The sequence below is a fragment of the Nannospalax galili genome, unplaced genomic scaffold (assembly GCF_000622305.1).
Source record: "Nannospalax galili isolate Female #2095 unplaced genomic scaffold, S.galili_v1.0 scaffold323, whole genome shotgun sequence".
Taxonomy (NCBI): Eukaryota; Metazoa; Chordata; class Mammalia; order Rodentia; family Spalacidae; genus Nannospalax; species Nannospalax galili.
The window spans coordinates 1,369,508-1,380,156 of record NW_008350329.1 but is presented as its reverse complement, the minus strand read 5'-3'; the positions used below and the strand labels follow the sequence as shown (position 1 = coordinate 1,380,156).

Here is a 10,649-nt window from a genome sequence, read left to right as displayed (position 1 = left end):
TTCTGGGCCCCCAGAAAGCCCAAGATACAGTGACAGTTAGAAAATTAATAGCAAGTAAGAGCGTGCCAGGTACACTGCATGTTTCTTATCACAACCAATTCCAAGAGGCAACCTTCCTTGAAGTTCCAGCCTCAACCCACGGAGGATCTCACGTGGGCTTCATTGGAGATGGCGTGACAATTATTTATATATTTATTTTTATTGGCATATACTCTTTGTGACACTGGGTTTCATAGGGTTATTTTCATACAGCTATATGTAATTTGAACATGTTTCCTTCATACTCTTCCCCCCTTTCACTCTTTTTCCCATTAGTCCTCTTTGTGCCTCTAGAAATTTTGCTTCTACTTCCATATACATAATTTTATGTATCTTTTGTTTGTGTGTGTGTGTGTGTGATAGCCCATTTTATTTATCCTTTCTATGTTGCAGAACACCTGCGTTGTTTCCATAGCTTTTGTGACTAGTGTTGCAATAAACATTGATACACAAGTATCTCTGTGATACACTGACTTAGAGTCCTTCACGTAAATACCAGAAGTGAAATGATATAACTGGTCATATGGAAGATTTTTTTTTTTTGAGGAACCTCCAAATTGATTTTAATAGATTCTGAACTAATTTACATTTTCACAAGCAATGTATAAGGGTTCCTTTGTTGCAGGAGAGCATTTATAAAATTATCTTTAATAACTAGCAGAAAGTAAGTTCTGTTCTATACAGTGTTATTGGGGATATGAAGCAAGAGAAACTTATCCATTCCTGTTGGCATTAGATATAATCATTTTGGAAAACAGTTTGTCATCACCAGTAAAATTGAACCTGCACATTACCCTAAACTCAGCAATCTTTCTATTAATTATATACCTCAGAGAAATTCTTGAACATGTGTAGCAGGATCCAGGTGTATGACTGTAAAGTCTGTATAGTCAAAAAACATTAAATACCCATCTGGCAGGATGTTGCCATGTCTTTATGAAATTGAATAAAATAGTAAAGATTTGTAAATCATTCTGAAATCAGCATGGATAGATTTCAGAGAACATGTTAATATCTAAAGGAGAAGCTTATAGAGATTTTGTTAACTTACAGGCACATAAAATCTACAATAGGAAAAACACAGACTTTTTCAGTGTAGCCAGAGGAAATTGAAAAGTAAAGGCAGTGATAAGCACTATAATTGGGTTGGTAGTTAATTTGGTTTCAGGGAAGGTAGAGAAATATGGTAGGGATTTGTGAGGTGACATTCCATGTCTTGACCTTGGCTAGGTAATGCATGAGTGTTTCCATCCACATTGTAGTTTGAAATATTGCACACTACAGAGTGTTCATTTACACTTTATGCAAATGTTATGTTACAGTCTTTACCATTTTTGCTATATTATCCTTTCCAAACTTTTAAATAATACTATAATTTTTATTGAAAGCAACTCTTCTGGAAGAATACTATGTCTGAGAATTTTTAAAACTTTTGCAGATGTCCTGCCAACTAATGTGGCCTCATCAAGACTCCAGACTGAATGCTGCAGTGATTCCAATGACTCTCTTTTGAAACATGCCATCTCTCCAAAGTCTAAAGTGTCAGATAAGCAGAGCTTACTTCTACTTCAGATAAATCAAATATATGATGAATTATTTCATATACATATGAAACTGCAGGTAAAGTACTGAATGGAGATCTCAGAAATATTTGTGTTCTAAGATTATATATATGCAAAATTTCAACATAAGGGGTTTTCATTTGATGTATACACAAATGGATCAAGGCAAGGCCAGAGGGGAGAAGATGTAATTTGTAGGAACTGTTGAATAGAAAACTGTAGTGACTGAGAGAAAAATAAAAGCAGTGGTGCTTTATTGCTAGGTGTGTTGCAGGTTTTAGACTTAGGTTTATTTTCAGGCCATCCATCTATAATATATAAAATTTGCTAATGAAAATGTGGGGTTTTGGCAGGGGATGCTGAAAAATGGTTCAGCAGTTAGGGGCATTGGCTGCTCTTGTAGAGGACCTGGGTTTTTTGAAGATGTTCTAAATTCCTTGCTTTAAGTACTTATGAAAGAAGTCCCTTGTGTCCTATTCAGGGATAAGTGCTCTGCAGCCTCTTGTTCTATGCATGTTGACCAGTTACGGGTTTCTGTGTTAATCACCATCTGTTACATAAGGAACCTTCTCTGATGAGAGTTGAGAGATATATGGATATATATATGGGTATAACTGCAACACTGAGTGAGATGCACAGAGGAATGCCATATAGTGGTGGTCAAATTAGGAGTCCTTTATTAATAGCCAATGGTGAGAGAGGGGAATAATGCCCCAAAGAACTCTCAACTGTGAGGAGAAGCAGGGCAGGGTTTGTAAAACTTAAAACCATAATTACATCATGCTAGGGACAAAGCCAGTAACCATAGTTACATCAGATCACCATAGTTACAACAGACCAGGAGCAACTCAGTTAACAAAGAGGTTTTCAGTTAACAAAAAGTTTTGATAAGTTAAAAATAAGTTTCTCAGAATTGTAGAAACAATGGACTCCATGGAGATGCAGGTATAGCTTGGAGGGAGAATGTGCTATCTGGACATGCTACCTGGCTACTTGTAAGTTTCCCAGTATTGTAGAAATACCTGCATGAGATGTTCTGCCTGGCTGACTGCAGTGGAAATGACTGGGCAAAAGCATAGGGTAAAGGCAAAAGGCTAGAACAAAATGGAGTTAGTTTTGCCATTTCAATAACAATAAATCATTGAGTCAGTTTAGTACAATAATGAATAGAAAAATAGTATTAAGTTCTCCTCTGTGACCTATGACCTGGTTAGCTTTAGGTTTCTAAGCCTGATGTCGATATCAGGTATGGGCTCTGTTCTAGGACGTGGACCTTAAATCCAATTAAAATGTGATTGGTTACTCCCATAATATTTGTGCCACTGTTGCACCTCTGGGCATCTCTTGCCAGGCCAGTCATCATTGTAGTTCACAGGATTCACAGATGGGTAAGGTTCATGATTATTTTTTTCCTTCTGGTAGCTTGTATAGCACCTTCCAGCACCATGAACATTAGCTAGTGGAGATGAGCCTCTGAAGTCAGCACCAGCTTGATTTCTCCTTGTTTGTTCTATAGCTCATGTATACAGTGTCTTTAGCACTCGTACCATCCAGTTCTGGTGGGTAACCAAGAGCAGGGGCAATGGCCAGTATTGTTTGAGGCCATTGGGACCCCTATATCAAACAACTCCTCCCCCTCACCACAAAGCTCAAGGATCATTGTAGAAGAGGCAGTGGAAAGATTGTAAGAGCTAGAGGTTATGGATGACCACAAGGAAACAGTTTTTCAGACAACTGGTCAGTTACTTATATGAATTCACAGCAGCAGTGACAGCATGTACAAGTCTCACGCAGGCTCAAACCAGAAAAAAATTACAGCATAGACAATGAGGGAGTGAGGGGCAGAGACAGTCTTTTTCAAGCATGGGACTCTTACTAGGTTAACCAGGTGCCAGTGGATGGACCCACACTGAAGGACATTTGGGGAAACAAATTAGACTCTATAACCCTTATTTTATTTATTTATATTATATATATAAAGTAGATTACATTATATATATTAGGCAGGGGGCAATGAAAGGAGGTGGGGATAGGGGAGGGAATCTACTATCAAATTATATTGTATGAAAACTGCAAAAATTCAATTGAAAAAAAAAACAATACATCTGGGTGTGGTAGCACATGCCTTTAATCCCAGCTTTTGGGAGGTAAAAGCAGGTAGATCTCTGTGAGATCAAGGCCAGCCTGGTCTACAGAGGGAGTTCTAGGCAGGCTGGGACTAGGGAGACCCTGTCAAAAAAAAAAAAAAAAAAAAAAACCCAAAAAACAACAATACAAAGTTAAAAAACAAAAAAAAGCCCCTTGTCAGAATTCAACTCTGAATGTTAGCTTCTGTGTTATTTCTGAAGTTTGTTTCTTTTTTAAAAAAACAATTATTAATTGTATGTGTATGAATGTTTTGCTTGCATGTATGTAAGTGGACCCATGTTGTACAATGTGGGAGGAGGCCAGAAGAGGGCATTGGATCCCCTGTAACTGGATGGTTGTTAGTCACCATGTGAGTGCTGGTCCTTTGTAAGAGTAGCCTGTGCTGTTAAGTACTTAGTTGTCTTTATAGCCCCCCTGGGGTTTACTTAATTAAAAAATTGTTTATTATTTATTTATCTGTTATTTATTTATTATGTATGTCTATTTGAGAGACAGGGTTTCCCTGTAGCCCCAGAAATTTTATTACTTGCTATGTAGAGTAGGCCAGCTCCCATCTTATGGAGATCCACTTGCCTCTGCCTCATAAGTGCTGAGATTAAAGGCATATTTATTTATTTATTTAGGTCTGTTTGAGAGACAGGGTCTCCCTGTAGCTCCAGCTGGCCTAGAACTCATTATGTAGACCAGGCTCGCCTCCAACTCACAAAGATTCTCCTGCCTCTGCCTCCCAAGTCCTGGGATTAAAGCTGTGTGCCACCACAGCTGGCAAAATGTTTTATTTTTATTATTTTATGTGTATGGGTGTTTTGCCTGCATGTATGCGAGTGCACCACATGTGTACATTTCCCCGAAGAGGCCAGAAGAGGGTGTTAAAATCTTCTGGAACTGGAGTTACTGACAGTTGTTAGCCACTATATGGGGTCAGTTAGCCACCATGTGGGTGTTGGGAATCAAACCTGGGTCGTCTGCAAGAACAGCCAGTGCTCTTAACCACTGAGTGTTTTGCCTGCATGTATGTAAGTGCACCTATGTTGTGCAGTGCCCACAGAGGTCAGAAGTAGATGTTGGATCCCCTGGAACTGGAGTTAGGAACAGTTGTTACCTACATGTGGGTGCTGGGAACTAAACCTTTGGTCCTCTGAAAGAGCAGCCAGTGCTCTTAACCACTGAGCCGTCACTCCTAAAGAGTGTAATATGTGTGTTTATCAAGTGTCTGGAAAGAGAAGAAAGCAGAAGTTATAGCCTGGAACTCATTGAGGTTGGCCTTGAAGTCACAGAGATCTGCCTGCCTCTGCCTCCCAAGTGCTGGGATTAAAGGCATGCTCCACTACAGCCTATAGTTAAACACTTTTCAAAAACAGTATCTCATCCTCTCAAATTAATTGAAATTGTAATTACCATAGAATTTTTAAAAGGATTATTTTTAGCCTAAATCACTAGAAGAGTTTAGGGAAAGACTAGTCCTTGACCCAAAGGTAGAATTTAGAGGGGAGAAGAGTGGGAATGACATTGGGATACAAGGAACAGAACAAGAGCGTGGCCTGGTGAGTGGCACAGGCCTTCAACCCTAGCCCTGTCCATGGTCTAACAGTCTCCCCTTAAGCACCACTCTTGTTCTGTTTTTGTTTTCTTTTTTCTTGAGACATTCACTGTGTATCCCTGCCTGGCCTGGACTCACAGAGATCCACTATGCCCTGCTCTTACAGGTTTTTAATCAAAGGACTGACAGTAAAAAATGATTTTTAACAACAAACTTGAAAGGATATATTATAGCAAACACAATTTTTTTTTTTCTTTTGGTCTTTTTGAGACAGGGTCTCCGTGTAGCCCCAGCTGTCCTGGAACTCACTATGTAGACCAGGCTGGCCTTGAACTCACAGAGATCCACCTGCCTCTGCCTCCCCAGTGCTGGGATTAAAGGTGTGCGCCACCATGCCCAGCAGCAAACACAATTTTAAAAAGTAAAAAATGAAATGAAGGGGATTAATATGGTTTAATTAGCCTCTAGTTATGTCTCATTTTAAAATTTATTCTGTAGTTGTCATTAAGCATATACATTTTTGTCACATGATGTGATTTCATCCATTCAACAAATATTTTAGTGCCTATTACTACATATTCCTATATTCAATGCTTAGTATATATGCAAATGAGTAACATGTGTGGCCCTGGCTGCATGTGGCTTGTTAGAAGTAAATCATGAATACTCATATAATTGTAAAAATGTTTCTGAGAGAGGATCTTATTATATAACCCAGGCTGACCTTGAACTCATGTTGTTAGGCTGTCCTTGAGTTCTCCATCCCCAGCCCTAGCTGGAGTGCTGAGACCACAATCATATACCACCACAGCCAATGTTATGGACTTAAATGGAAGATTAATAGGATTCTATGACAGATACCTGAGTGAGGGAGATTGAGAGGTTTGATAAAGTTTTTTTTCTACAAATATTTAAGTTAAATCCTAAAGAATGAGGATTTAGCCTAGATTGAGCCATTCCTATATGAGAAGATCCTGATTAAAGAAAAATATAAAACTGTTGGTTTTTAAAGTGGGACAATTATATAAGCAGTTGTGTATGTTTATATGAACAGATTGGGGGGAAGTACAGATATGGAATTTGGGAGACTAGATAGGATTCTGTTGTAGGTTCCTAGGTGAGAGGCATAATGGTAACATGGACTGGACTGGTGACAAGAACTGAAGGGAGATTAGAGCTCTGTTGTGGACTTGGTGTAATGACTTGGAAGAAGTGTAGAAGGAGTAAGGCCTCTAACTTGATTCTTAATTCCTGGTTTGTGTAGAGTGAAGGAAAAGTGAATTTTAGGAAAAAGATCAAGGTTTTAATTTAGGACGGATTGATTTGGAGTTAAAGTGTATCAGCATGGGGCTGAAGAAATGACTCAGTGGTTAAGAGCACTGGCTATGCTTGCAGAGGACCCAGTGTTCAGTTGCCAGTACCTATGTGGTGGCTAACAACCATCCTTAACTCCAGTGTCAGAGAATCGAATGCCCTCTCCTGGCCTCCCTGGGCATTGTACATGTGGGTGCAAATACATGCAGGCAAAGTACTCATACACATATAAACAAAAATAAATTTTTAAAAAGTATTAGCCTAGCCGGGCATGGTGGTGAACACCTTTAATCCCAGCACTTGGGAGGTAGAGGCAGGGGGATCTCTGTGAGTTCAAGGCCAGCCTGGTCTACATTCTGAGTTCCGGGACAGCTAGGGCTACAGGGAGACCCTGCCTCAAAAAAAAAAAGTATTAGCCTAATAGTCACAACATTGATCTTGGATAAACATCTTATTTGAGTGTTACTTATTTAATTAGTAAGCAGTCTGTCTCTATAACAAAATACTCGAACCCGTCAACTTATATAACCAAATATTTTTGGCTTGTGGTGGTATATACCTGGATTCCTAGTTTCTTGAAAGACTGAAGATCAGTTGAGCATATGACTTCAAGACCAGCCTGGGCAACATAAGGTGATACCATTTCAATTTAAAAAAATTAAAAGGGTTTATTTTTTTTATTGATAGCTTTGGAAGTTTTGAGCCATGACTGATAGGTCTTGTATTTTTGTGTCTGTGCTATGACAGCAGATGGTCAAAGCATCGACAAAACAAAAGTGGTGCTCATGTTGGCCAGGAGCAAAGGAGAGAAGGATCCAGAGTCCTATAATATGCTTTGAGAGCCACATGCACAGTAACCTAAAGACCTTTCATAAGGCTCTACCTTTTAAAGGTTCCAACACCTTCCATTAGCACCACTATGGGGATCAAGCCTTTAATACATAAGACTTTGAGGGCTGTCCACCCCATAGCCCACAGGTTATGAGAACATACATACATTTATTTTGTCTGACACGGTAACATGACTACATGTACATTGCTCATGTTTGAGAACTATGCAATTGAGTTACAAAACAAAATATCCACAGAGACATCTTATATTTTAAGTAAACTTACAGTTTTGTGTTGGACTGCATTCACAGCTGTCTAGGCTATGTGTCGCCTGTGGGCTGTGGGTTGGACACTCCTAATTCTAACTCTAGTATCTATGTATGGGTTTGTGTTTTAAGCTAGTATAAGTAGTTGAGCTCTAGAGAGAGGATAGAATGTGAAGTGATGGTAGCAGTCTGGGGATGTCCTGGATTAGGATGGGGCCTTAAGGATACAGAGAAGTGGATGAATTGTAGAGATACTTAAGAGATGGGATCAATATCCTGAGATTGTTTGCATTTGGATGTGTACAGTAAAATTTAGTCAAGGGGAAATGCATATTAATTTTTAGTGTATAATTATCTTTAGTATACTCACAGAGTTGTACTACTATCCCTACTACTTTTAGAACATTTCATCATCCCCAAAAGGGCAACTACTTCTCTACTTTCTGTTTCTATAGATTTGTCTACTCTGGATATTTTGCATAATAGAATCCTATGATACATATAGTAATTTATGACTGGATCCTTTCATTTAGCATATTTTAAAGATTGATTTCTGTTATATATCAGTACATTTTTCATTGCTAAATAGTACTGTGTTATGTGCTACATTTTCTTTATCTACTCGTTTGCTGAATGTTTGGGTTGCGTCCTAATTTCGTTTCTGTTGCTGGGATAAAATACCCTGGTATAAAATCATCATAGGGGAGAAAAGGGTTAATTTGGCTCACAGTTCCAGGAAGCAGTGAAGAAATGACGATGACAGGAGCTTAAATATCATATCCACAGTAGAAAACAGAGAGAAGTGCATGGTGCTCCTTGCTTACTACTTACCTAGCTTTCTCTCCTGTCTTACGTAGCTCAGGAACCCTTACCAGGGAAGGATGCTGCCTACCATGGGCTGGTCTTCTGCTGGTCGGCGGGTCTCTCTCTGCGGTGGCGGGTGCAGGCGGGCTCTGCAGGCGGCAGGCAGGCTCTGCGCCAAGCTGCGGGAGGCTCGGGCAAGCTGCGGGAGGCTCCCCCTCGGCTCGTGGGTCGTTGGCCACCGATCCACGAGGGGGGGGAGAGCAGGAGCGGTGAGCGCAGAAGCCGTGAGTGAGTGTTGACGGAAGGCAGCTCTTCCGGGAAGACTGATCACAGGCTGGTCCCAGGCGCAATGAAACAGCTCAGCTCCAGACAAATTCAGTGATACAGCTCCAGCCAAGTTCAGTGATACAGCTCCGGTTTATTAGGGGGAAAACTAGAGAATTTATAGTGTGGAGGCAGTAGCAAAAGCCTCAGTTGATAGGTGCTCATAGTATGCTTTATTTACATGTGGCGGTGGGCTTCTATCTTTCAGGCTGTCAGACAGTGCCTGATTATCATATAGAAAAAACCTGGTAGTTTCTATGCCAGAGGTCATGTTTCAGATAAGGCATCCTTGGCAGTACTTCAAGGTGAGCCAGGAAGAGAGCAGGAGGCCCCCTGCTGAAAAGGGGAGTCTCTCCATCAGGCGCCGAGCCGCTCATGGCTATCCGGACATGGAGAAACTGCAACCCTAACAGCAGGGTTCCCCAACAGTCTTCCTACCTACTTCAGTAAACAAGACTGTCCCCCACAGACATGCCCACAGGCCAACGTCATTAAGACACTCTTCCCAAGTGATTCTAGGTTGTGCAAAATTTGACAGTTAAAATTAACCAGCACAGGTGGTTTCTACTTTTAGGCTACCATGACTATGCTGCTGTGAGCATTTATATTTGATTTGTGTGGATATATGCTTTCATTTTGTCTTAGAATGCCTAGTTAGATGGTAACTGTTTAACTTTTTGAGGAACTACCAAACTATTTCAAAGTGACAACTCCATTTTACATTGCTAAAAACCATTTGATCAAACCAGTGTCAATGGATAAGAATATAGTTTGCAGTTTGTGAACTAACTTTTAAAAAGTTGTTTAAATCATGCATTTTGATAGAGTGAAACTGCAGCACAACAGAAGTTTGCTGAAGAACTTCAAAAACGAGAATGTTTTTTAGTAGAAAGAGAGCAGCTACTTTCCAGACATGAAAATGCCTTGAACAAAATTAAAGGTGTTGAAGAAGAGGTTATGACAAGATTTCAAATTTTAAAGGAGGTAATTTTATAGCATTTGATTTTAGAGTAATTTCTCTTTTTTTTCTTAGATTCATTTATTATTACCATTTTGCCATATTTTCTTATTTACCCTTCCCTTCCTCCTCTTTGTACACCTGTCTACACACACTTATTTGCAAGTACTTGCAAAAATCATAGCATGTGTCTCCTAAGAATAAGGTCATTTTTATTCTTACATCGAAGAACTAATGCTAGTCAAATACAATTTAAGATATAGTCCATATCCATTTTTCCAGCTGGCTGCCAAAAATTCTTTGGTTTTTTTTTGTTTTTTTTTTTAAATATTTATTTTTATTTTATGTGTATGAGTGTATTGCCTGCATGTATGTGAGTGCACCCATGTCATGCAGTGCCTCAGAGGTCAGAAGAGGGTTTTGGATTCCCCTGGAACTGGAGTTAAGGACGGTTCATAGCTGCCATGTGGGTGCTGGGAATCGAACCTGGGTCCTCTGCAAGAGCAGTCAGTGCTCTTAACCACTGAGCCATCGCTCCAGCCCCTTGTTTTATTTATTTTTTTTAATCAAGGAACTAGTCAAAATTCATACATATATTTGGTAGTTGTATGTTTTTGGTTTCTAGCACCTATATCAGGTGCCTTATAACCACCTATAACTCCAGCTCTAGGGATCTATCTGATGGTCTCTTCTTGCCTCCAAGGGCATTTGCACTCACTTGGGCACACATCCACACACAGACATACACATTTATACATAATTAAAATAAATCTTAAAAAAAAATAATGGTATTGTGACTATATCCTGTTGTTTAAGAAATCATTTCCAAAAAAAAAAAAAGAAATGAGAAATGTAAAAGATGT

General features: G+C 39.6%; 1 protein-coding gene across 7 annotated transcripts in view; it reads left to right on the top strand.

Moving 5' to 3' along the window:
- Ccdc138 (coiled-coil domain containing 138) overlaps positions 1–10,649 on the top strand; it is a 138,843-nt gene that overhangs the window by 20,246 nt on the left and 107,948 nt on the right. For 5 of the 7 annotated variants that reach the window (XM_029570651.1, XM_017801785.2, XM_029570654.1 and 2 more), the window contains 2 exons: positions 1,478–1,659; positions 9,654–9,812. In XM_029570651.1, the coding sequence (XP_029426511.1) occupies positions 1,478–1,659; positions 9,654–9,812 (341 nt within the window). The remainder of the gene's footprint in view (positions 1–1,477; positions 1,660–9,653; positions 9,813–10,649) is intronic. The other 2 variants (XM_017801784.2, XM_029570652.1) reach the window with 2 other exon arrangements.